General features: G+C 41.7%; 2 protein-coding genes across 5 annotated transcripts in view; both read left to right on the plus strand.

The window, feature by feature from the left end:
* Positions 1 to 285: 285 nt before the first annotated feature.
* MRPL18 (mitochondrial ribosomal protein L18) lies at positions 286 to 4050 on the plus strand. The gene is made up of 4 exons (XM_083605935.1): positions 286 to 700; positions 1925 to 2111; positions 2550 to 2784; positions 3826 to 4050. The coding sequence occupies exons 1-4, from the start codon at positions 631 to 633 to the stop codon at positions 3895 to 3897; spliced, it is 564 nt and encodes a 187-aa protein (XP_083462061.1). The 5' UTR covers positions 286 to 630; the 3' UTR covers positions 3898 to 4050.
* Positions 4051 to 7081: 3031 nt separating this feature from the next.
* Positions 7082 to 26694, plus strand: part of PNLDC1 (PARN like ribonuclease domain containing exonuclease 1) — a 46525-nt gene continuing 26912 nt past the window's right edge. For 3 of the 4 annotated variants that reach the window (XR_014546173.1, XR_014546174.1, XR_014546175.1), the window contains exons 1-19: positions 7082 to 7361; positions 9269 to 9326; positions 9433 to 9506; positions 10364 to 10397; positions 10513 to 10636; positions 11045 to 11133; positions 11236 to 11336; positions 12271 to 12350; positions 13387 to 13524; positions 13888 to 13957; positions 14149 to 14234; positions 15809 to 15864; positions 17007 to 17074; positions 17613 to 17666; positions 19256 to 19298; positions 20446 to 20545; positions 23466 to 23641; positions 25881 to 25979; positions 26495 to 26627. Coding sequence is in view for 1 of the 4 variants with exons in the window: in XM_083605870.1 (XP_083461996.1) it covers positions 7286 to 7361; positions 9269 to 9326; positions 9433 to 9506; positions 10364 to 10397; positions 10513 to 10636; positions 11045 to 11133; positions 11236 to 11336; positions 12271 to 12350; positions 13387 to 13524; positions 13888 to 13957; positions 14149 to 14234; positions 15809 to 15864; positions 17007 to 17074; positions 17613 to 17666; positions 19256 to 19298; positions 20446 to 20545; positions 23466 to 23641; positions 25881 to 25979; positions 26495 to 26567 (1599 nt within the window). In the remaining 3 variants the exon portion in view is untranslated. Of the gene's footprint in view, positions 7362 to 9268; positions 9327 to 9432; positions 9507 to 10363; positions 10398 to 10512; positions 10637 to 11044; positions 11134 to 11235; positions 11337 to 12270; positions 12351 to 13386; positions 13525 to 13887; positions 13958 to 14148; positions 14235 to 15808; positions 15865 to 17006; positions 17075 to 17612; positions 17667 to 19255; positions 19299 to 20445; positions 20546 to 23465; positions 23642 to 25880; positions 25980 to 26494; positions 26683 to 26694 lie in introns of those variants that run through there. The other variant, XM_083605870.1, reaches the window with a different exon arrangement.

Consider the following 26694-nt stretch of genomic DNA (forward strand, 5'->3'; position numbering starts at 1 on the left):
TGAAGGAACTAAGATTGAAATATCGCAGGTTAGAGATGAGTTTATGAGACTGATTTAGATTCCCTTCCAAATCCTCCGTGCAAAACGCCGCTAGGTGTGTGGCAGTGGTAAAACTGCATAAACTGCCCTTCTGCAAACTCTTCTTCCAACCCAAATTCTGCGTCAGTTGATTGCAGATGCCTTGCATTCCGTTTACATGCTGAAAGCGCTGCGCAGTTGCATGTCCAACAATAGATATAGGGAATATTTTATTTTTGCTGGCGGATCTCAGTTCCAATGCGGGAGAGGGAAGTATCTGAATATATCAAGTCTCTCATTTCGAAAACTACGGTCCCATCTACACTCTCGGAAAGCTATGGGTCTGTGGACCCAACATCAAGCCATTAACTCAAAGCGCTGTTCGTTTATAGGACCTTTCTATGGAGGAAAGCGGGTGGATTTCCTTGAATTGACCAATCAGAAGTAGGGTTACAAACTTGTGGCAGTGCCTTGCCCCCGCCCCCGGGGCGGAAACGGATTTTCTCTCCTATGGTTTGCATATAGAGCTAAGGGGTAGAGCTGAAGCTCCCAGCTTCCCTTGGTAAAAATGGTGCTGCCGTGTACCCTGTAGCGTGTGCTTCTCCCGGCGTGATGGCACTGAGGAGGTGGCGGCCTTTGCAGCTGAGGATCGTGGCTAGGGCATTCCCGGCAGCTGCTCAAGGTGCTGAGATTTGGATTTGAGTGTTAATATAGAATTCAGATGGAGCCTGGGGAAGGAGCCCATTTAAGTGAACGGGAGTCTTTTCTAGTCTGGTCATACATATATTTTCTGGGAAGCTAACTCTACTGACTTCGGTTGAAATTTCTTTCTATCGTATACAGTACTTACTAGGTTTGTGTTCGATGATCCGATCCTAAGCATATATTCTCAGGAGTAAATCTCACCGAGAATCTGCTAACTTTTAGAACACCTGGGGTGTTCCGGGGGAAACTCAAGCACGTCTTGCTCTGAGGATCGATGCCCAACTTCCCGTTAGTAGAAACTTACTATGTGCTTGTTGTAGTATTTGTTCCTTAACAAAGCTGCATGGCTTTCCCTCTCACCCTTTTCTTTCATTTTTTTTTTTTTTTTTTTATAATATATTTATTAAAGTTTTCAAATAAAACATATATCAAATAAGCACTTATCGTTATCCATTTAACATCTTTCAATTGTTACATGGGACTCCCCCACACCTCCCGCATACACTTACATCATTATTAAATTATTTTCTAGCAAATTATCATTTAACTCATCTTAATTAATAATCTTAATTTGGTTTGACATATAATTCGACTTTAAATCTATTTTAATGGTAGACAATTGTCTGCACTGGCATCCTATTCAGCACTCAGCCAGATTACAATATTTTTGTAAATAAGTCTTAAATTTCCTCCAGTCTTCTTCCATCCTTTCTTCTCCCTGGTCTCGAATTCTGCCGGTCATCTCGGCTAGTTGCATATAGTCCATCAGTTGCATCTGCCATTCTTCCACAGTGGGTAGCTCCTGAGTTTTCCAATTCTTGGCAATTAATATTCTTGCTGCTGTTGTTGCGTACAAAAAGAATGTTCTGTCCTCTTTTAACACACTCTGGCCGACAATACCCAGGAGAAAGGCCTCTGCTTTCTTAGTAAAGGTGTATTTAAACACCTTTTTTAATTCATTATATATTTTCTCCCAAAAGGCCTTCACTCTAGGGCAGGTCCACCAGAGGTGAAAAAATGTTCCTTCATCTCTCACCCTTTTCTTTCAAAGGAGGAGCTACTGTGCAGTAAGCTTCTGCCTGGTTTTACAAATATCTTTGCTGAGGTCACATAATGCAAAGGTTTTGTTGACCTTGTACGCTGGAAATATTTCTGTGCACTGGGTTGTGTTAAACTTTAGTTTTTCTTTATTCATCTGCAGGTATCAGATGTAGTTCTTCTATTCCCAGTTCCAGACCTTCTGCCAAAGATGAAGAGAATACAAGAGAAAATGAGATTGTTGCCCCTGACTTCGTTAACCGTAATCCACGTAACTTGGAACAGTTATCTCTAGCACGGAAAGAACGAGGCTGGAAAACCACATGGCCAAAACAAGAGTATTGGAATAGGTAGGTTATAAAAATGTGAAGCATAGAAGAATTCTACAAACATCTGAAGAATATTTTGCTAAGAAACAATATTTTCTTGTTCAAAGCTTTTCTTTTGTCTCCTGATACGTTTCTTCTAATCTGCAGAGAGCAATTGTGTTATGTTGTCAGGCTCATGCTCAATGTTCTGAATCTCAGCCCTCTTCACAGTCATCCCTGTGAGCAGAGGACCTAAACCTTGCTTCATGTATGCTTTGTTGCAGTGTTTGAGTTTTGATTTGAGACTTGGAGAGAGGAAGAGGTGGTATTGTGTCGAAGTTGGCAGGGGGGAGTTCCAGGTATAAAGCATAAGGTTCTCTACTATAAATAGAATTCTTGGGAAACTTGTCATTGATACTATATCAGAATAATTGTTGAAGTAAAATAATGAAATGCTGTTTTTCGTGCCTTGCAATTCAGGTTACGACTTGAGCGAACACAGCATCATGTGGAGGCCTATGTTGTGCACTGCAGTGGTCGCATTGTGGTCTCTGCCTCCACTAGAGAGTGGGCCATAAAGAAGCACCTTTATAGTACTTCAGATGTCACAGCCTGTGAGAATGTGGGGCGTGTGCTAGCACAACGCTGTCTTGAAGCAGGAATCAACTTTGTGGACATTAGAGCTACAACTCCATGGGAAAGAAGTGGTGAGGCGGTAAGTAGATTACTTTGGAGTTTTAGGCATCTTTTAACCTAGAAACTCCTCTTACGTTTTAAGCTCTTATAACAGCCTTGTTCACAGAGCAATTAATTTCTAGCAATGGAGTGCTAAGCGGTTCCACTGATGACAAGCAATCTCCCTTGGTGTACTGTTTCACAATGTGAAACATGTCTGTATAGTGTTGCTAAATGTCACTAGCACTAAAATGAGAAATTAGCATTCATGAGAGAAGGGAAAGATCTCTCGAAGGATTGGGACAATCAATGGGAAGGAAGAATGTGTGCCAGAAAGATCTTAATTTCACATATATGCTAATAGGGTCTGAACTGGGAATGGTTGACAATGAAGCAGATCTTGGCATCATAGGAGATAGCTCAATGAATATATCAACTCTGTATGTGGCAGATGTGAAAAAGGCATGAATATTTCATGCCAGGGATCCTTAGGAAAGAAAACAAAACAGCAAAGTCATAATTCTGTTCTTCAAATCTGTGGTTCAACGGCAGTTACAATACTGTGTAAAGTTCTTGTTGCTCCACCTCAAATAGGATATTATAGAGCCGCCAAAGGATAGGAAAAGGACAGCTCCCCTATGATGAAAGGTTATAGCTTTGTGGGGGGGTTGTGTGGAGGGGGGAGAAAAGTAAGGGGATACATGATTATGCATGGGGTGGAGAAAGCAGTTAGAGAGGGTCTTTTCCATCTCTCATTGTATTAGAACTTGGGGGCATCCAATAAATGTTGGAAGATTCAGGACAGTGAAGAGGAAGTACTTCACACAGTGAATACTGAACCTATGGCATTTGCCACTACAGGATGTAGTTATAGCCACTGGCCTGGGTGGCTTTCAGAGCAGAATTGGGAAGTCAGTGCTTTCAACAGGTATTAGCCATGATACCCTCAGAGGCATCTGGTTGGTCACTTTGATCTATCCAGTGGGATCTAAGAATTGCAACATTCTGTATGTTGAATATAATAACACAAATTATATACTAAAAGTTGTGATTTAATTGTTTTCTCTCTTTTTTAAAAAAGGTTCATAGATTCCAAAATGCTATGGCAGAGGGCGGTGTTGTATTGAAAGAACTGCAAAGAATTTATGAATAAGTTGAAAATTCATAAGAAGATGCTGAGAAATACTTCAGAAAAACCTGCAATTCTGTAGTTTTAGGGGAAACAAACACATTTTCTTCCTATGTTAGAATGCTATTGAAACATTTTATGTTAAATAAAGATCTAATAAAATGATGCTGGTGGCAATTGTTGGTGATTTTTTAAAAAATAGTTTTATACAAATTGGCCTGTAGCTGAAACCTCTTAGAAATAATTTCAGAGCAGTATATTCCTGCTGCCTTTTACAGCTTCTTGGTCATTGGTCCTGATCTATGAAACTGAAGCTTGATTAGGGCACTCGCTGCTTTTCTATCAAAACTACCCCCATATAAAAAAGATCAGAGAGAGATTAAACAAAATCAAAATTAATTAGCCTGTGGTAACAGGGAAAAAAGTTATTGTTTGCTACTACTGCATGTACAGTTTAGTATTCTGCAGCTATTCTTGCCACAAAACTATTCAGCAAGATGAACAGCCTGGCCAATCTGGACTGTTTCAGCACAGGAATAGTTGTGTTCAAGTAATGCAAGTAGATAAATAGATACCGCTGCAGTGGGAAGGTAAACGGTGTTTCCATGCGCTCTGGCACTCGTCACAGAGCCAGTGTGGTGTAGTGGTTAAGAGTGGTGGACTCGTAATCTGGTGAACCGGGTTCGCTTCCCCGCTCCTCCACATGCAGCTGCTGAGTGACCTTGGGCTAGTCACACTTCTTTGAAGTCTCTCAGCCCCACTCACCTCACAGAGTGTTTGTTGTGGGGGAGGAAGGGAAAGGAGATTGTTAGCCGCTTTGAGACTCCTTCGGGTAGTGATAAAGCGGGATATCAAATCCAAACTCTTCTTGTTGTGCCAGAAGTGGTCAATCATGCTGGCCACATGATGCGAAAAGTTGTGTGCAGACAAATGCCGGCTTTCTCGGCCTGAAGCGAGATAAGCGCTGCACCCCATAGTCTAGTTTGACTGGACTTAACTGTCCAGGGGTCCTTTACCTAAACTAGTTACGTTGTGTTTGCTGTGATAAGCTTCATACCCGCTTTGACAAGAAAATCTCATGGGTACAATTTGTCTCTGCGACTACAATTTAAATATACAATGAGGGCCTGTGATAGCAGCGGTTCATATTTGCCCTATTCATTTGCACTGGTTTCAGTCACCCTACTGTGGGGGTGCCCAAATTTTTTTCAAATAGGGCCAGATTTGATGAAGTGAACATATGTGAGGGCCGACCAAAGTTGTTGAGCTTTTTTATTTTTTTTAAGGATTTTACCCCAGGACATATACTGGCACGGCAGCTGGATTAGGCCCCCAAAACAGACTTTGAACATGCCTGCCCTACTGTGACAATAGCTTCTATACCACAATCAAGTAGGCCCCATGGTCACCCTTACAGCTGAAAGTCAATTGGGAGAAGTTAGGCTAACAAGAAGTTTATGATTGATCTCATTTGCATTTAAACATGCCATTTGCACTAATGAGCCTTGATCTTTGAATTACCTATTTGCCTAATTTATTCTGCTCAGTTTGTTAAGGTCAGAAAATGAAACTAGAACGGTTGATTTAACATCTAATTCTGTCACCAGGCCCATAGTCAGAAATGTTGTATTTCATTAAAGTTATCACTGTTTATCTGCTATCCCAGATTCTGAACAACTGTGTCAGTTAACCAATACATCAGGCAACCTTTCTCACGGTATATTGGTGAGGTGTATTACCCAAACCAAAGTGTTTTGAGTCTGGAGATTAATGGTTACATTGCAATTTAATATTTCAAAGTGAGTATTTGAAAGTTTACATGTGCTATGGTTTATTTCTGAGTACCACATACACAGGATTTTCCTGTTTTATTGGCAATTCTGTTTACATGGGGTAAGGCCCAATTTTTAAACAGTCCTGATTACATTTAGGATCAGGGCTTAAATGCTTTCAAATTTTATTTATAAACATTTAAATAAACTTTAAAAGGGCCCCCCAAACCCTTCACTTTTTAATACAGTGTCGCTGCTGTCCATTTCCATGCAGGATGACTCCTGTACATTTAGCCACCGTGTGACACAAATAAGTCAGATGCCATTTCCTCTATCAAGAGGTATGAGGGGAAGTTTGGGTTGCTTGTTTTTCCAGATGACTACGCCGGTGTTAAAAGTCACTGCAGCCCTAGTTGGGAAGAAAGTGGGTGTTCAAGGAGAAAGGGGTTTTGTGGGAAATGATGGGTGAGGCGCCCCATGGATTTTTGTTGGGACAGCTTTTTAAAGGAGATTTCACGAACTCTGAAGAAACCTCTCCAGCCCTATCGTTCAGCCTGGACGCAAAGGTCCTCCTCTGAGGGCCTTCTGGCGGTTCCCTCACTACGAGAAGTGAAGTTACAGGGGACTAGGCAGAGGGTCTTCTTGGTAGTGGCACTCTCCCCGTGAAATGCCCTCCTATCAAATGTCAAGGAAATAAACAACTATCTGACTTTTAGAAGACATCTGAAGGCAGCCCTGTTTAGGGAAGTTTTTAATGTCTGATGCTTTATTATATTTTTAATATTTTGTTGGAAGCTGCCCAGAGTGGCTGGGGAAACCCGGCCAGATGGGCAGGGTATAAATAAATTATTATTATTATTATTAGTCATTATTCTTATTATAAAAAAATAGCAGGCGGGCATCAGGCTGAGGAAGGCTGTTATTATTTCCTGCGGGTGCCTGTTTAAAATATAGCATAGCTAATTTTCTCACTGCAGGTGGCGTCTGCTAATGCGAAGTAAATTGTTACATGGACAACTATAAAAAACAGAAAATAGTCACAACACCATCACATTTTGCCTATATAGCCCTACTGCATGGAAATATTTGATACCAAATGTTGGAAAACAATGAAATAGGCATAATTATCTTAGCCTAAGGTTATCAGGTGTTGACGAGATAAGGAACTACTCAACTTTTAGAAGATATCTGAAGGCAGCTGTTTAGTGAAGTTTTTAATGTTTGACGTTTTACTATGCTTTTATATGTGCTGTAGACCACCCAGGGTGGCTGGGGATAATAATAATAATAATAATAATAATAATAATAATAATAATAATAATAGTAGTAGTAGTAGTAGTAGTAGTTGAGCCCTTTGGGGGAAATCATGGGTAAAAACACCCCCAATGCGAGGAGCAAGCAAGCCTTCGTGGGGGGGAGAGGCATCTGCTGGGGGCATAGTTTCTGTGGATCTGGAGAGGGGGCAGGCCATGAGTCGACCGCCTTTAAAAGCTCAAGGGAGGCAGAAGCCAAGGCTCGCATCCAATTAGCCTCGGCAATTCGCGTCGCTCCTCGTTGTTTCAAGGCGGTGGGCGTGGCTTCTCCCGGCTCTTCTTGTGGGGCGTGAATAGCCTCGTTCCGCACGTGTGCCTGGAAGCGGGATGGATGTGGGAGCCGGGGAGTTTGAGGAGAAGTTGCCGAAGCTGCAGGAGCTCATCCTCGGCTGCGACTTTGTCGGTGAGGGAGATGCTGGGGGTGGGGGGAAGCTAGCCCTGCGAAGGCCGGGGAGGGGGCATCTCCCAATGGCCTTCGGCTGGCCTTAGGCTTAGTTGATCGAGCTGCGGTAACGGGGAGGAGGAGAAGGGAAGCGTTCCCTGGGCAGATCTGCCCCAGCCCAAGCCTCGACGTGCTTGCATGGAAGCAAACCCCACTGAACTCAATAGGAACCCGCTCACCCTCTCCAGGATTAGCGTCCTTAAACTAATATAACGGCAATCGTTGCAAGCCTGCTGGGAATTTTAGTTCTGGAGGGAGAGCCAGTGGATCCCTCAGCAGAATGCTCACGGCTTGTGCCATGTTAAGTCCTCAGAATTCATTAGGGAAGGAGAAGCCAAGGTCTATGTTTTCAGATCTCTTCAACGCTGCGGGCTGCTTCAGAGTAGCAGGAGTGGCTAGGGTGAGCTCTCCACTGTTACTGAAGGAGAGTTGAGAGGATAGGTGGCTTTAAAAACAAATACTGAAAATAAGCAAGCCCGCTCCCAGATCCCAAGGGAGGTGGATTGCTCTGATCATTATGAACCTGGCAACTTTGGAGGTGCCCTGGCACCTTGTCAGTAACTTCTCTTTCAGCTGCATGGGGTCATCTTGTTCGGAGTGTAAAATCTTTTATTTTTCTTAATATAGAGGAGATGAGGAGGTGCCGTCTCCCTCCGTAAAGGTAAAAGTACCCCTGACCGTTAGGTCCAGTCGCGGATGACTCTGGAGTTGCGGCGCTCATCTCGCTTTATTGGCCAAGGGAGCCGGTGTGCAGCTTCCGGGTCATGTGGCCAGCATGACTAAGCCGCTTCTGGTGAACCAGAGCAGCACTCCCTCCCTGCTCTGGTCTAAATAACAAAAACACACACCAATATTTATGTACAGCTTAATCAAAAAGGTCTCAAAACGGTTTACATGAAGCAAAACAGAATACGTAATAAAATCAAACTTAGAAAACAACAAGTAGATGTACTGAAATTTATCAAAATATGAGTAAATCAACAGTTAAAAAACAAATATACATAATAAAACCACACAAATGCACATAATAAAATTGCATGTCTGGATAGGATTTCATAAACAAAACGTTTTTAGTAGGCATCACAAACATTACAAAAATGGCACCTACATAAATAAAAGGGCAGGGAATGCAGAGTGTAGGTTTGACTACTTTAAAAGAGTGATCCCTATTTTAAAGAGGTATTATGTGGTGTTTGTTAAAAGTCCCAGTTCTGCAGATTGAAGAGGTTTGAGTAAGGTGATCCTTCAACAGTTCTCAAGCTGCTGAGGGCTTTATATATTAATAACACCTTGGACCATGTAACAAATCAGTAGCCAGTGTAGAGCTTTGAGGAGAGCTATAATATACTGACAAAATCTCACTCTTGTTGGCAGTCCCAATGTAGAATTTTGCATTCACTGTAGTTTCTGAAGCAAGCACAAGGGAAGCCCCACAGAAAGAGCATTGCAGTAAACCAGTCTTGAAAGGACCAGTAGCTCGTCCACAATAGTTCAGGTATCTGATTCCAGGACTGGCAAGAGGTTTTGTACCAGTTAAGCTGAAAAAAGGTGCTCCTGGCTACCTGGACCTCCAGTGACAAAACTGGGTCAGGAAAAGTGAATATTTGCAGCTGGTCATTAGTGTTGTGCCATGACTAACAATCAAGGTAAATCTAAATTCCAAAAGTTTTATTGCTATAATAGTTACAGTTCTGATGAAACTTCTTAAAATCAACCAAATATAGTGGACTGGTGTCTCATGCAAAGGATTTCAGAGCATTGATGGAACCGGCAGAATATAAAATTACAAAAAATGCTCACAGTGGGGAAGGCAAATAGTTTAGTTTGGTGCCCTTTGCTGTGTTCAATTTGTTCTTTGTATTTTGCAGGCCTTGACATGGAGTTCACAGGTTTGCACTCTACCTTTCCACCCAGTAATCAGCACAGGTAAGTTTGTCTAACCATACATATTTTCAGATGATGTGTACAGGAGTACTATAAAGGTGCATACACAACATGGAAATATTTTATGATTTTTTCCCTCCCCTCCCAGCCTCTTTGATTCACCTGCTGAGCGCTATCAAAAAGCCAGACAGAGCGTCCAGCAATTTACAGTGAGTCAGCTTGGTGAGTTCTTTTTGAGTTGCTAAAACTCAAATGTAAATCCTGTACATGCAGCATGAGTGAGAGACTGAGGGACATTAAGGATCTGGGTGGGAATGCTTGTGGTTGCCTTGTTTTGGGTTCTAGTGGGAGACTGAAAGGGACTTAAGTCCAGATTACCTCTTCTCCCTCCATGAGCAAGGCATGAAGCTGTTTCCAAAGGGCTTTTAAACCAACCAGCACTGCGCTTTGAAGTCATGATAATTGGGGCTGCAAAGCACAGCATCAATTAATGTTACCATGAAATCATTCGACTGACAGGCAGACAGCTCTGCCAAGTTTGGCCCACCAAGGGGTGAAGAGATAATGATGTAGCCTCTTGGTCAGAAAAGGTTCCCCAACTCTGTTTTAGAGGAATACTCTGTTTCCTGCATTGTTTGTTCAGTGTTACCATAGCAGAGGTGTCTCTTTCTCTAGGTATTTTGGGGGGTTGTGGCTCTTCTAGGAAGTAGTCAAGATGGAATTATTGAATATCTGCTGTACAAACATGATTCTTGGGGTAGTATGGGGGAGTGTAATACATCTATGAACAATATAGCTGTAAATCAGTCCCTCATAAATAGCCTCTCTACAAACACCTAAGGTTCCTTGCAATGTCTGCCAGTATGTGGTGCTAAAATTAAGGTGAATTTAGCTTTCCACCTGAAAGGTTGCTATTGTCATTTTCAGTAAATGACTAGATGGGTGGAATCCTTACTAATAGGCAAATGGTTCTATCATAGCTTTAGCTAAGGAATAGAGAAGAACATGCATTTGTGATTGAAATGTCACTGTGTGCAGGTTCCTGTTTTGTGTGATAACATTTTACATTTTTCTTTCAGGTTTGTCAATATTTTCCAATGAAAAATCCAACAAGTACGTATAGTTTTTCTTGTCAATGGTTATATTTACCTGGTGATCACGGGATAAAAATGCTGCCTTTTAGCCCTTCCCCAGCGAAATCTTGTTAGTCATTCTGCTTTCTTTGCAGGTACGTGGCTCATTCCTATAACTTTTTTCTCCTTCCCATGACATTTGGCCAAATGGATTCTGAGGTCTGTTTCCAAACATCTAGCATTCAGTTCTTGTCTCACTATGGTTTTGACTACAACAAGGTATGTTTTCTGTTACAAATAGACTAGGCAAACAAAATGTGGATTTTTTGACTTGTTTTGCCGTTTAAGTACTGTTACGTCTTCTACTTGCACAACAGGGTTTCCCTCTTCTCCCCACATGCACGTCCTATGCCTCCTGAATTTGGGTCAGGCTGGGTGGGTTGGAAGACCCCCCCCCCAGAACAGCATGTGCGGGAGGAGAGAGGGGTGGTTCCATCTGGCAACTGGAGCTTTGTTGCGCTCGAGAATTTAAAAGCACTTAAATTTTTAAATTAATACTGGAGTACAGCCACTTATAGGATTGTTGTGGTCAAATGAACAAAAGGGATAGTTCTGGCATCCATATTTCTTTAACACAGAAACTTTCTGAGGTGTAACTTTTATCCTCCCTCCTCTCCCACCCCCAAGTTTCTTAAAGATGGAATCCCATACATGAATGAAGCGCAAGAGAAGAAACTTCAGCAACAACTTTTGCCCGGGAGCTTGATGGTCCACAGGTAAAACTGATCTTTCTGTGAGAGTCTGCGGAGTGTTCTGGTAAGTCCAGGTTCATACTGGCTCACAAGTTTCAAACAGTTGCCTTGCTCTTCTATCTCCAGTGCCTTTGAAAAGGACAAGCTGAAAAAAGTGATTGATGAAGTAACTTCCTGGGTGTCATCAGCAGAAGCGAAAGATTCTATGGTTCTGCGCGATATATATGGTAGGGGGCCTAAGCTTAGGCACTTTTGATTTTGTGCCCCACAGCCCTTGACTAAATTTGTTACTTGCCCCTTGTCCCACACCTTGAATTTTTGTATCTTTCTCTCTCACACATTGGAGAAACAGAACCTTTGTTTTGTTATCACTGTACCTGTTATTTGTGAGTCTGAACATAAGGCTATGTACCATTTTTTAAAATTCTGGGGTGGTGGGGAAGCTCTACTGCAAGACCTGGCACCTTCACTGATGAGACATTTTGGGGGATGCAGCTGAAAGAAAGAAAGGAAAGGGAAAGGGAAAGGAAAGGAAGTATACTACACTTAACAGAAAATAGATATGAAAATAAATTGGACTTGAGAGTATCCCTTGCAGGGGCAGTATTCTTTTCCTCCATGCCCCCAACTCTCCTGAAAATGATATCCAGTATACAGTATACTAGTCTCAACATGTTCCAGAAAAACATGGGATTCTAGGAGAACCGCTGCAAGATGCAGGTGATGTGACTGCATACATAGAGAACATCAAAAACCTTCCTTGCTTGCCATAGAAAACTAGCCTTGAGATGGAAGTTTAAGCAGGATTAAACTTGCTCTCTGGGATGCTATCTCTTAACAGGTAGGGAGGGTTTAAAACATATGTGTTGAGAGTGGAATCTCACAATTCGTCCTCTCCCTGCAAACTGCATTTTAAAATAGTACAGTGGTGAATTGAGAGATAAAAGCAGTCTGAATGCCTGATCCTGTGTGTGAGTGTGGCTTGCTGCTTGTAACAACTTAATTGGATATAGACTTGGACAGTAGTGAAATCAGTGCAGGGAACTGCTTCTTAAATGCAATCTTAAAATGCTGTACCATTTTTCTAATTCAGTCATCTGAGTGTTAGTGAAGTACAATCAAACCATATCATGCTGTTCATGTTTTTGCTTCTTCTCATAGGCTTCCAGGTGTTTGAAATACAGCTGATTCTAAGACGAGCTATTCAAGATATTTGGACGATTCCTTTAGGAGGTCAAAAAGTGAGTTTCATATTGTTTTTAAAATGGAACTGGTGCATTCATGGCATCCAAGTCCTAGGAATACGGACATCTTGTCTTTACCATTGTGCAGGTTTCCATATATAGATCTTTGAGAATTCTTCTAAACTTTTGGCAGGAGTGTATAAAAACAATTTGGCTCGTATTTTTCCTGAGGTTATATCTTTCTAAATAAAGGTCTTTAGGTCGCTGGAGGCAGAACACAAAATTGGCTCTGTTATACTTTACTAGGCTGCCTCCCTGTTAGCCATTTATGGTACATCCGTTCATTATTTGGACTCATTCCATTCTGGGTTCAGCCCTAGCGACAGAACTGAGTTGGCCTTGATCACCCTAATGGATTACCTTTGCAGAGAGTGGGAGAGGGAGAGTGAGAACTTGATAGCTTGATCTGCTCTGAGGAATGAGAATTGGGGACAGTGTATTTCAGTGGTTCCAATCCTACCTTCAGGACCGAGTCCGAAGAGCAGCCTTGGGAAGAGTGCCTTTCATCCCCCTGACAACTATGCTGTGGGGTGCCATAGGGAGTATTTTATATCCAGTGCTATTTAATAACTATATGAAGGCATTGGGAGTAGACAAGAGGAGGTTTCCAACAAGGTACTATCAGTCTACTTATGACACTCAGTTCAGTTTCTCCATAACATGTGAATCAAGAGGGGCTGTACGATCCCTGGGCCATTGCCTGGATGCAGTGGTGAAATAGTTGAGGAATAAGAAGCTAAGCTTGAATCCTGGCAAGACAGAGGCACTCTGAGGGAGTTGTACCTGCGTCTAAGAAATTGGTTAGTTGCCTGCTGTGGGATGGGTTTGCACTTCATCTGAAGCAGCAAGTTTGTGGTTTTGGGGTACTTCTCGATCCAGCGTTGTCACTGGAGGCACAGGAAGCAGTTTGACTGCTATGGCCATTCCTGGAGCAAAGTACAAAGCTGTGATGAAATCTCAGCAGGGCTGATCCATAGGTGGTGCACAAAGCACACACTTGCCAGCATACAGTTTCTGTCCTGTCTTGCTTCAGGTGATGGTGAAGAAGATGAGTCCACAGCATCGCTGGCAGCTGGAAAATACTTCTTACGATTCTTGTCGGAGAGAGCAAATTCTGTTCTCTGCAAGGGGTTTCACCAACCTTTTCCAGACACTAGTTAAAGCAAAGAAGGTAGATCCCACTTTCTTTAGGTTTTTTTAAAAATAAAATAACAATTCAGATGTAAAGTCACAGTAGTAGAAAATTCAAAGTAACTTTTGAAAAGCTTAACAGAATATATCTATATAAAGTTATACAGGTGATATCAATTAAAAGTGTACTGTCCTAGTAATAGTTGATTTTTTATATATGAAATGACCAGAGCCATTGAAATTCAGCTGGTGATCTGTGATAAGCTCAATAAACTGATCTTCACTAGGCCTTTATTTAGTAAATTGCATTTGCTTTCTTAAAGGGCCTAGTATAAAACATACTCCCATTAACCACTGTTCAGCAGTGCTGTGTTTTTGACAATCTTACCTTTTCTCTCTGCAGCCACTGGTGGGACACAATATGCTGATGGATCTTCTGCATCTGCATGAGAATTTTTACAAGCCCCTCCCTGGTAATGTCACTTCCAGCTTCAATCACAAAGAGACTTTTGTATCCTTCCCCCAGTAGGATCCTTGCTCCCGATCCTTACCTCTGCTTTAGGAACTGATCTATTTCTGGTTATTGGTCAAGCTATTGTCAGCAGCTTAGTTGTTCATTAACAAGCAAACATCACCATCTTCTCTCATTATTTTTTTTTTAAAGAAAACTACGATGAATTTAAAAAGAACATACATGCCCTGTTTCCTGTTGTCATGGACACAAAGAACATAGCAAAGACCACCTGGAAGGTAACTCTCATTGGCTGCTGATGCTCAGGATTGCCTCTCCTCTTGCCGCCCTCACTGTGTCAATGCGAGGGTCCATGGCTCAGCAAATAAGCACATAGTTTGTATGCAGAATGTCCTAGGTTCAGTCCTCAGCAAAGGATCTTGGCTACAGCTAAGAAATGCCTTTTGCTTAAAACATTGGTGGGCCTCTGCCAGCCAGAGTAAACAAGACTGGCCTAGCATAATTTAAAGCCTGGCAGTTCCATATGTTCAGAAAATGAGCAAGGAAACTCAGATTTTGTCTCCTTCCCAAAGAGCAGTGACAACTTCTGTTTGTTGTTCACTATTTCTTCCCAGAAGTGGAGCAGCAATCCGCATTAGTGGTACTTGAGGGTTCTTAGTGCCATCCTGTTGTTGGGATAGTGACTCTTGTCTCTTGTAATGCCAGTGTTTTTCCCACATGAAGGCAAAATGTGTGCTGCAGACAGGACAATTCAAAGTGTTGGTGCTGACCTTTAAAGCCCTAAACGGCCTAGGTCCTGTATACCTGAAGGAGCATCTCCACCCCCATCGTTCAGCCCAGAAACTGAGGTCCAGCTCCGAGGGCCTTCTGGCGGTTCCCTCCCTGCGAGAAGTGAGGTTGCAGGGAACGAGGCAGAGGGCCTTTTCGGTGGTGGTGCCCGCCCTGTGGAATGCCCTCCCATCAGATGTTAAGGAAATAAACAACTATTTGATTTTTATAAGACATCTGCAGGCAGCCCTGTTTAGGGAAGTTTTAAATGTTTGATGTTTTATTGTGTTTTTAATATTCTGTTGGAAGCCACCCAGAGTGGCTGGGGAAACCCAGCCAGATAGGCAGGATATAATAATAATAATAAATAATAATAATAATAATTAATAATAATAATTATTATTATTATTAGAGTTAAATTCCTGACTGTGGTTGTAATTGTCACATTCAGCAGGGCTTTAGGGGAAGGGTGCATTATGGGACTTGACAGGTTTTCTTTGGTGTGGTTGGCATTCCCAAGCTTGTATACTTGGATGCCTTGGGAACAACATGATAGGCTCAATGATTGGGGGCGGGAGGAGGTGCTGAAACTGTATGGCCAAACAAGTGGAAACCTTGTCTTTTGAGTCAGTGTGTGAATGAGAAGGTGATAGCACAACAGTTTCTAGTCTCGGGTTACGGCTTAGATGTTCTATTCCTAAGGGCATATTGTATGTTACAATCCTGGTATGGCTGCTGCTAAGATTTCTTCCTGTGCGCATCCCAGTTGCATGAAATGGCATACAGAACATTTCAAAGTAGCTGATTAATGATGAGACACAAGTACCTCCAATTGACTGACCCACAGTGAACCTCTAGTTCCAGTTGTTCAGTAAATGTGCAGTAATCCTGTATCTTTATGAGGATAATGATGTTGGAGGGGTCAGGGCCTTAGAAGACAAACAATGGTATAGGAAGCTTCAAGAACAGACATGTTGCACTGGAGTAGTTGATGTCCTATGCACCGCAATCCATTGTTACTTTGTGAACCTCCAGCTCTTTCCATGCCACCAAAAAGCTTTTAAAAATTCTTGCTTTTAAACAGGAGTTCCAGTTTTCTCGAGCTGAAAATCTTTTGGAGCTTTATAAAGTTCTGAACGGGTGAGCCATTTTATTTGTGTGTGCGTGTGTCGCCATTGGTTTTATCACTAAGTTAGCCTGTCTGAAAAAGAAATATAACAAGTTGTTCCAGAATTCAATCAGGATTTTTTTGGGGGGTGTGGAGGTAATGTCATGCAGATGTTGACCCTGTGATCAGTTTAGATTAGGGTAGATGGTACTTTGTTCTTCTGTCAAATGTCTCTGAAGAAATTATACATTGTTTGCCCAGTAGTCCTGTATCTTCTGAGTGAAGTGGCCCTCTTAGGCTGCAGATCTCAGGGTAACATTAAGAGGCAGTGAATGGACAACTGTAGAATTTGTCTGTAGAATTTAAGACCATGGGGAGCATAATTACAGATTGGGGAAGGGGCTTAACACCTGATAGGAGAAAAATAAAATTGTTGCCTTCTTCCAGTTTTGAAAATGTTTTGCAATGCACAGTGATTAACACCTAAGGTAAAGGGACCCCTGACCATTAGGTCCAGTCATGACTGACTCTGGGGTTGCGGCGCTCATCTCGCTTTACTAGCCGAGAGAGCCGGCATACAGCTTCCGGGTCATGTGGCCAGCATGACTAAGCAGTTTCTGGCGAACTAGAGCAGCACATGGAAACGCCGTTTACCTTCCCGCCGGAGCGGTACCTAGTTATCTACTTGCACTTTGAGGTGCTTTCGAACTGCTAGGTTGGCAGGAGCAGGGACTGAGCAACAGGAGCTCACACCGTCTCAGGGATTCGAACCGCGACCTTCTGATCGGCTAGTCCTAGGCTCTGTGGTTTAACCCACAGCGCCACCCGCGTCCCTCAATTAACACCTGTCTGACCACAATTGGTTTTTTAAATAATTCAAACATCCCTTGCCTCTTCTAAAAGAAAAAGACAGCCCAGTGTTTCTATTTCACTGGAAAGGCAAGACAAGGAGGACATACGATAACTATTATATAAATAGGCACAATGGCTATATTCTACTTCCACTGTTGGAAGTAATATACCTTTGAATACCAGTTGCTATTCCATTCAGGTTGTAGTTGCGGGCTTCCCATGGGCATCTGGTTGGCCACTGATAGAACAGGATCCTGGACTTGGGTCTTATCCAGCAGGGCTCTTCTTAAGAACTGAAAGTTTGACAATTGATACCTTTCAGCAGTGACGTGAATCCCACAAACCAGCCTTGTCCAGAGATCTTTCATGCAAGCGACTGCCTCAGATACGGTATGTCTGGCTATGGAAACAAATTATTGGCGTGTAGTCATTAACCTGAATAAGTACTACAATTTATACATTTTCAGTTGCTTTCATCCCAGAGCAAAGTTACGAGGAGCTTTGAACAGGATTGTGATGCACATAGCTTTGCATTTCTATCCCTTGCAGCACACATGTACCAAACTGTTCGTTCTGCCCTTGTTCCCTGCCTACTACTGCAGTCCACAACACTGGGAAAATAGATGCTTAAGGCATTCTGCAAGGCCAAAATCAGCAGTGAACCTCCGACAGGCTTTGCATGATCCCACTTCTACTGCCAGACCAAACTCAAGTGGGATGTGATTGCAACTTAATGATGGGATCTGATGATATTGCTTCAGAATCCTTGTAGAGACTGCCATGCTCTGGATTCTTAGAGGTGGGAGGAAAACGGCAACATAAAACAAAGAGAAACACGATCGGTTGTCTGTGGAAGTTGTTTTGGGTCAGATCATTATAGACTGTCTGGGGAGATGTTACCTTTTCTGTTTTGTTGGAAACCTTTCAGCTACAAAGGAGACTCCTCACGAGGCAGCCTATGATGCATTTCTCTGCGGATCAGGTATGGGTGTAATTTTTCGTGTCTAAAATACCCCCTTCCATCGGCATTGTGCTAGTTCAACATATGGGGCAGTCTGTCTTCTTTGTTAATAAAGAAACTGTACAGCCAGATGGGTGGGGTAGAAATAATAAATTATTATTATTATTACTACAAACCTCTTTTGGATATGAACATTTGTGACAGAGGGTTTCAGAGCAAAACTTAATGTTCTTCCTGAATGACCTAATTATTTGTATTTTAAAGTTTCTAACAATTTAGGCACTGTGCAGAGTTTTTTTAAAAATAAATAAATAAGCAGCCACTGCCTACAAGCTTACAATCAAATGGATATGACACAAAAGAAGTGGAGAAGGAAGAGAAAAGCAAGACAAAAAACTACCATGTATACATACATATCTAATATTGACCAGCTGGAGTGGCCACTGGGGAGAAGTGGGCATTTCACTGAGAGAGGTTGTTTACCACTCTCAGTGGAATAGTAGTTTGTCCCAGCTGACCCCATGGAGTGTGCTTTGCAGCCTGTCCTCTCCCTCAGGTGCAGCCAAATATAATTGTGACCATAACTCCTATCCTGCTATTTATTTTTTCATAGCAAAGGGGGGGGGGAATTGGCACGAGCAGAGCTGGAAAAGCTCTTTATGTTCAGTTTTTCCTTTTTGAAAGTTAGTAAAGGAACTTCTTGTAGATCCTATACCTCACCCAGCACATGAATGTTACGGAATATTTGAAGACTTTTATCTCCGTTAAGTAGTGATAAGTACCTAGAGTATAAGATACAGTGATTTGGCCCCCGGATGAGGCCAAATCAAGCCAATGTGCTTTTCTCTTTGAAGCTCTACAAGGCAGTCTTCTTTGTTTCTGCTTTATTGGTTTTAAGCAGGCTTAGGTAGTTAGCAGTTCTTCCAGGAGGTGGTCACCTCAGTCCTTTATAGAGGCAAGTAGAAGCTGCAGGGATGCTGTTTACATAACCAGCCAGGAGTTATTGCTGCTTTTCCTTTCATGAAACTAAAGAGGTACAGTGGTACCTTGGGTTACATATGCTTCAGGTTACAGATTCTGCTAACCCAGAAATAGTACCTTGGGTTAAGAACTTTGCTTCAGGATGAGAACAGAAATCGTGCAGCGGCAGCAGGAGGCCCCATTAGCTAAAGTGGTGCTTCAGGTTAAGAACAGTTTCAGGTTAAGAACGGACCTCCGGAACGAATTAAGTACTTAACCTGAGGTACCACTGTACCATGCAAGGATTTTTGCTTGCGCAATGGGACTCCCCCCCATCATGTGTGCCCCTGCATCCCTCAAAATTGGTTTGGGAGACCCCTCAGAACAGTGCGAGGAGGAGGCATTATGGAGTGCTTGTGGAAACAGACCGACTGGAAGAGCGGGACTCTGAATCCCCTCCTAAGTCTTTTTTAGTAAAGTTTTGAAGGCCTAAAAGATTGATGTCTGATTTGATCAACTCTCAGAACAATCTAATTCCTATTTTTGAGCATCAAAAAGCTTTTCTAGGAGTCTCCCCTCTCCACCCCAATTTTGCAGTCTTACCGTTTATAAGTTGTTAGATGTAACAATGGAATTATTTATTTTTCCAGTTCTTCTGAAAATAGCCCATTTGCTTCTTGACAGAATTTCTTGGTAAGTAAATAGCTTGAATGTTTCCCACTTCTGAATAATCTTCCTCACTGTAGAATGATGGACTTAAAATTGGTTGGAGGTGGCCTAGAAACCTACCAGTTTCATGGGCAGCAGGACTTGCTTCCCTAAGAGCATTGTGTGGTCTTTCCTCCTTGGCATTGTGTTAAAACACATCTGAATGCTCCAGACCAGCAAACTGCGGAAACTTTGGCTTTTATAGAGCTGGGCACACATGCTGATGATCAATTAAGCAAGGACATTTGATTAGCAGCCCCTGTCCGCTACTTAGCCTATTAATTCCTATGGAAGCAGTAGGGGTATACTTAGTTTTTTCTCCATTTTGGCTTTATTTTTGTTAAATAAATAATGACACAGTGTAATATGTTGTGTTGTTGTTCATCTGGGGTTGTATTTACCGAATTTGGGGTTGTATTTACCTAATAATGATTGCTATTATGTCCTGATATGTAAAACCACAGAATTCAATGAGAGTGCACTTTCTTTTTCTTATCACTGTATTTAGTAGTAGCTGCTTGGTGACAGGTTCTGAAAGGTGATTTTGATATTTATAGACAGGGCCTGTCAGCAACAGACCTTAGAAACTGTCAGCAAGCACTCTTAAGACCCCCAACGTAAATATCAGTATTCTCTTAACGTACGGTATAAAATATCCCTTCAATTAAAAAAAAAAAAATCCCAGTTATCATACCAAGCTCCTGGGGGGCTTTAAAGACATTCTAAGGCAGGCTTCCTCAACCTTGGCCCTCCAGATGTTTTTGGCCTACAACTCCCATGATCCCTAGCTAGCAGGACCAGTGGTCAGGGATGGTGGGAATTGTAGTCTCCAAACATCTGGAGGTTGAGGAAGCCTGTTCTAAGGGACCAGGTAGCAGTGGAAAGGGGTCAAATTGAGGAACTCTTTACTTTGGCATGGACTTCCATGAAATATAAAAATTAAAGAATTTATTGTATTTTATAACATTGGAATGTGTTGTGTAATGGTACTCTGGTTTCAGTTTGCATTATTGGGCGGAGGGAATTGCTCTGTGGCATATATATGCAATCTTGGTATTCCTAAGTTCTTCTAGTATATCATTCTCCACAGAACTTTTTTTTTTTTACGATCCGCTGCTTCTCCTTAATTTAGTGATCCAACAAGGACTGCTCCCTCGTTTTCTCAGTACCTTGATGTATTGGCTGCATGTGTGAATCAAGTGAACATTATCCGAGCTGGTGTTCGGAAAATAGTGAGTATGAAATGTAAAAAGATTCCAGTTAGCCAGTTGCCAAGAGAAACCACTTGTGTAACATCCCCACAAGCTCAGATGGAATAGGAGCAGGGAGCAGGAGCTCTTGTGAGCTCTGTCGTTTTGGAGATAGTTTTGTAGTTTGCATGGCTGAAGCCTGGGATATTAAAGAATGGAAGATGAGGCAAAGAGTGATGCTAAAAGGTGGATTCTCTAGATATGTTGCCTCCAGATGTACCTGACCAATGGTGAGGAATAATGGGAGTCATCATCATCATCAAACCTTTTATTGGCATCACATACAAACACCCATAGTAAATCAGTACAGAGTTACCACCTCCCCAGTGTCGCAGAACATTTGTCAAATGAAAAGAGGCAAAACAGTCTAACGTTACATCTCTAGGTCTCCAGGAAGATCAGATGTCGGCAATGTGTTTCTGTGACAAAAAAACAAATAAAGATATTTAGCCACTAACTTGGTGAGCTCCTGATCATTCCCCAGTAATAGAAAATGTATGACCTCCAACTCTGGTTTCCATTTGGGGATGCAGAGTTGATCTAGAAACTGCTGGCGGAGATCAGCATATAGTTTACATTTAAGAACCACATGAGTAAGAGTTTCCAGCAGGTGGTCTTCACATAATTTTTATATTTCATAATATAATAGAACCATGCAGTTGTGTAAAGTGAATTTCCCTGGCCTAAACCCTGCCTGCTCTGGACCTATGATGTTATTTTCATCAAGCCAAGTAGTTAGTTTATTTAGCAGATGTTTAGCGTACAATTTCCCGCTGTTTGACTGTAGACTTATTGGCCGATAGTTGGTTGGCAGCTTTTTGTTACCCTTTTCAAAGACTGAGATAATTATAGATTGCTGCCATGAGTTAGGCATGATACCAGATCTATCTATCACAGTGAATAGATCCGCTAGTATAAGAGCCCACCACTCTGACTTGGCTTTGATCAATTCAGATGGAATAGCATCAGGGCCAGCAGCCTTGCCTGCTTTCATCTGATCAATTTAACTTGTAACTTCGGTAATGGAGACAGGGGGCCACTCATCCGCGAAAGTAAAAATGTCATGGTCCTGACTGTCAGGTGGAATACAGTCATTGAAGAAAACCGCCTTAAAATGCTCTACCCATGACAAAGATGGAATCAATGTCAGCGAATCATCCTGTGTCTGTGGGGAGTCTGTTACAGCCTTCCAAAATTTCTCACGATCTTTCATTAGGATGGCTGAGAGTAGCGTATCCCAACATGCCTGATTATATCTTATCCGGCTAAGCTGGATAGTTTCCCCGAGTTGTTGGAATCTGGATGTGAAGGCGATCTGGCTGCGACATCTGTCACCCCATTGATCGCCAGGGTTGATTCAGCTGATCTGGCTTGCTAGGCGGGTGTCCCCTTCCTCCCTCACTGCTCCATGTGCATCCCTCCTGAAGCTGTGCGCTCGGTGGAAGAGGACGACCATCCCAGATAGGAGTGTACCGTTCTTCGGTCAGGGGTATACGATAGCTGCGCTCCCCTGCTAGAACCTCCAATAATGGGAGTCATGGTCAACATCTGGAGCGTACCATGGTAGCTACCCCTGTTGTACTGAATTTGATTCACTGAGAAAAGCAATTAGGAAAGAAAGGATTTTACATGTATGTTACATGTGGGCACATACAAGGACACAAAGCAAGCTCATTTTATTAAGGTGCCCCAAACTTTCCAGAAGCTGGACAGAGCAGTATTTCTTCATGATGAGGAAAGAAAACACATGCCCATGTCATCTGACAGACAATACAAATATTCATAATTTTCACAACAATGCACTGTTTATCCTGTTCATAATTCTTGATCTTGGAGCTGAGGCGAAAATTGTGTGACTGCATTGTTGTACATGGTGATGCAGTTTTAGCATACTGAATATGTTTGTATGCACATTTTTATATAGGATTATAACAGTATAGCTGCTATTGCAGTTAATTTGTTAGTCACCTTCTAAACCAGTGTCTCAAGGCAACATACAAAAAGGAAGTTAAAGACTAAAAAAACAACAACAGGAATGTTTTTGCCTGGTGCCTTCATTGCATATTTTAAGGCGCCAGGGCAAAAACCTTCCTCCTCTCTCAGGCCTTTGGCTAATTAAGCAATCTGTGGCTTTTTAAACAGTGCCGGGTGGTGTATTGTTGTTGTTGTTTTTTGTTGTTGTTATTGTTAATAATTATAATTATAATTAATAATTAATAATAGTGGGCAACCAGAGCAAACCCTGCAAGCAAGGCATTATAGGTTGGCAGTAGTTTGCCCCCACAAGTTTGCCCCTAGCCACTGTGTTCTGCCCCAGATGCAGCCTCTGAAGGGTAGCCCCACATAGAACAAATTGCAGGATCCAACCATGAGGTTGTCAATGCATGGGCAACCATGGTCAAGCTATCCCAATCCAGGAACAGGAAAAGCTGTTGGTAAAAGGCACTCCTAGCCACTGAGGACACCAGCAAACAATAAAAGGACTTGTATTCCAAAAAAGTCAGTCTACAACATCCTTGGCTCTTCCCTTCCTCAACTTAGCTAACAGTTCTTCATAGTGTGATCCCTTGCGAGGTCTGGGCCTGGCTGCGACAACCAGTGAGGGTGAGTGGACTTGCCCCTCCCACCCTCCCAGAGCCGTAACCCCAGGGTGCCCAAACCACAAACAAATAACAAGAACTATTTTGGGGGGTGTTCAATGTGACTGGTTTTTTTTAAAAAATAACCACCAAAACCTGATGTTAAGCATTAATGTTAAACCACCAATTCTTACCTACCACGGTGTTTGTGTGTGTTGTGTTTGGCATAGTTTATTGAAATGTTTCATAATATTTAAACCCTTTTGTGAATCTTCCTCTTGGTGCCTTCAGTAGCTGAAGGGTTAACTTAATTCTTTCCTTAGAATTTTTCCGGTATGGATGACCGTATAAAGCTTCCACCACTCCTTATCATTAATGTGCGAGGATGGCCTGGGGTTGATGAAGAGCAGATCTATCGGGAGTTTAAAATCTTCTGCAGATTTGATGTGCGGCGGCTAAAGAGCAACCAGTTTCTCTTACTCTCCAATAATTTTAAAAAGTATGTGATCAAAAAGCAGTTGTTATTCTGCCAGTTTTCTCTGATATATGTTGGACCAGACAGAGTCTCATTCCAAAACATCTAGATTCAGTTTTACTTTAGTGATCCTCATGCAGCAGGGGAAGTATATGCTTATACTCTGCTCAATAGCCACACCCATGTATGCTCCTGGGTATTTGAAATGCTTGCAAATCCAAGGGTGCAAGAAACACAATGATACCCTTTGGAAGTGGGGGAAATCCAGTGTGCACGTATTTTCAAATTTAATGTAAATTCATATACATAGCCATTTTCAAGAATTTACAAATACAAATCTTACAATGTCATACTTCCAATACAAATACAAATCAAACTCCCCTCCACCCTTTTGTGGTTTCTTCTCTTATTGAAATTTTTAACACTGCCTTTTCCACTTTACTCCATTTCTTAATTATTCTATAATTACTAATACTTTTAACTGCTTGATTTAAGCTAACCCTACCAACGCACTTAGTTGCATACCACGATTTTTCAAATATTCCACAAATATTCTGCACTCCTTAATCACCCCCACCCCCCGGTTTCTTAATACACCCGTTAATTATGCCATTTTGGCATAATCCATCAAATTAATCAGCCACTCTTACTTTGTTGGAACAACATCCTCTTTCCACCTTTGGGCAAAGACCATTCTGGCTGCGGTTATAGCATACATAAATAAGTTTCTACGGTCCTTTGGAATTTCTGTATTCACTATCCCTAAAAGAAAAGCTGCTGGTTTTGTTTTGTTTTACTAAAAGTTATTTTGAACATTGTCTTCAATTCATTATACGTAGATCATTTCCCAGAAGGCTTTTGTTCACTTACAGGACTTTACATTTCCAACACAAATAAATACCAGGAGATAAATACCATCTATACATCATTTTCATATAATTTTCTTTCAGTGTACATAACATGCTGTGAATTTTCAATCTACATTCCACAACTTATCCCATGCAGCCATTTCAATATTGTGACCAATGTCTCTTGCCCATTGAATCATCACAGATTTCACCTGCTCATCTTTTGTTTCCCATTCTAACAACATTTTATACATTATAGAAATTACTTTGTCAGTATTCCCTAGTAGTGCTCTCTCAAATTGCTTAATGCAATTTCCAGGACATCTTGGAGGGATTGCTAGCAAAGCAGAGAAAATAGAAACTTTTCTTCAGATTCTTTTTTTTTTTTTTACAAGATCAAAACATATATGTATTAGACTTTAAAAAGTATTTTTGTATTTGCACTCATGGGGTTTTGTAGGGCCATAGGTTGCCCGCCCTTGCTGTATTATTAAATGGCAGCAGACAGAGGAGTATATGGTTGCTTCAAATTCAAGCAGCGCCTGAAGGAGGATATTCTCAGGGCTTGCTTGCTCTCAAGTGGGGGGGGGGGGCCAGGATGGCACAGGAAAGGCTGACATTGCAAATTGCCCTAACCTGGGTTTGTACCGGCGTTGATCTTGGGAGTGGCCAGGAGGTATTCTCTTTATTTTTTTTTATTTAATTTCCCCCCAAAGTTGTAAAAGCGTATAAACAAAACCATCACACACCTCCTCTTTGTTTGTGGGCTCAAAAGCGGGAAGAGAAGGGCACTTTTTGTTTTGTTTTTTTTTCTTAATAATAATAATAAATTCTTTATATCCCACCCTCCCTAGCCGAAGCTAGGCTCAGAGTGGCTAACAACAGTAAAAGTAACACAGTTTACCTAAAATCACAATCAATTAATAGAAATACAATCTAAAATCAATTCATTCTAAAATCAATTGAGAATCAAATTAAGGGCAACCATTGGGGTAGAGTTCTGTGAGGATTACCAAAGGAGGGGGTCAGACTGTGCCTCGGCCAAAGGCCTGGTGGAACAGCTCTGTCTTGCAGGCCCTGCGGAAAGATGTCAAGTCCCGCTATAAATAGGGGGAGAAAGAGGGTGTGTAGGTAGATGGAGCCTGCCCTCCCTCATGGCAGACAGTCAACATGTGGGCATGAGAGCTGCAAGAATAGGGATGAGTGATGGTGTGTTTAGTATGTATTGTCCATAAATAAATGGCAGGTGGGTAGAGTCTCTTTTGGGAGGGAATTGTCCGGTGAAAACAGCAGTTGGATCAACAGATTTACAGCTTCAAACAGCACCAGTTTGGGTCCAGAAGCTAATTTTTGGCTATCAGATCATTCTTCTTCTTTGTAGGTCAAAGTTGTACTTTTCTTAATTATTCTTACAGTGTCAGAATGGTTTTGAGAGAATATAAAAATCATCCCAATGTGCAGATTTCCCCATACCACCACTGGAGGCATTCTCCACAAGTGAATGTCTTCCTTCAGTAAGTAAAGTTAACTTTATACATAATCTCATTTTTGATTATTATTAATAGAGGCCTTGATGAAACTTAGCTTTTTAAAGTTATATCTCCCCCCACCCACCCAAAAGTGAGGGAAGAGAAACTGAAATAAATCCCTTCCTATTCTTGACAGTTTGCTGCAAAACATGGATCTGGATATAGTATAATACATGTAGCAATTCTATATCTGTACTCAGTTTTATTTTCAGTACTTTAGGAGGTGGGAGACAAAAACTAAGGTTGTGATTAAGGGTGTCTTGAAAAGGTACATTTTCTGGACTTTTTTTTAAAAAAAGAACTGTTTTTATTGATGGTTTTGATATTTCTTGTGAAGCGCTTAAAGGTTTTACTACAATCAAACAGTATATAATTTTTGGTATAAAAATAGACATTGGAAGTCATGCTTGTGAAAGTGAATATAAAAACAGAGTCGGGGAGGGCTCAAAATGTTGATTGTTGTGGCTGATGTTCTCCTGGATATTCTTCTCTCTTTTCAGAATTTGTGGCGTTGTGACCTCTTGGTCTCTGCTGGCATTCTTCCTTGGAGGATCTGCCAATTATGCTTCGTAAGCAATCATCTATTGGAAGCATTTTTGTCTGCTGTGTGTCCTTTTCTTCCTCATCATCACTGTAAGCGATACTTACAATATATTAAAATACATTGCATTTCTCTAGTAGTCCCAAACCTATGTGTGGT

This window comes from Podarcis filfolensis (assembly GCF_964270895.1).
Source record: "Podarcis filfolensis genome assembly, chromosome: 3".
NCBI classification, from domain to species: Eukaryota; Metazoa; Chordata; class Lepidosauria; order Squamata; family Lacertidae; genus Podarcis; species Podarcis filfolensis.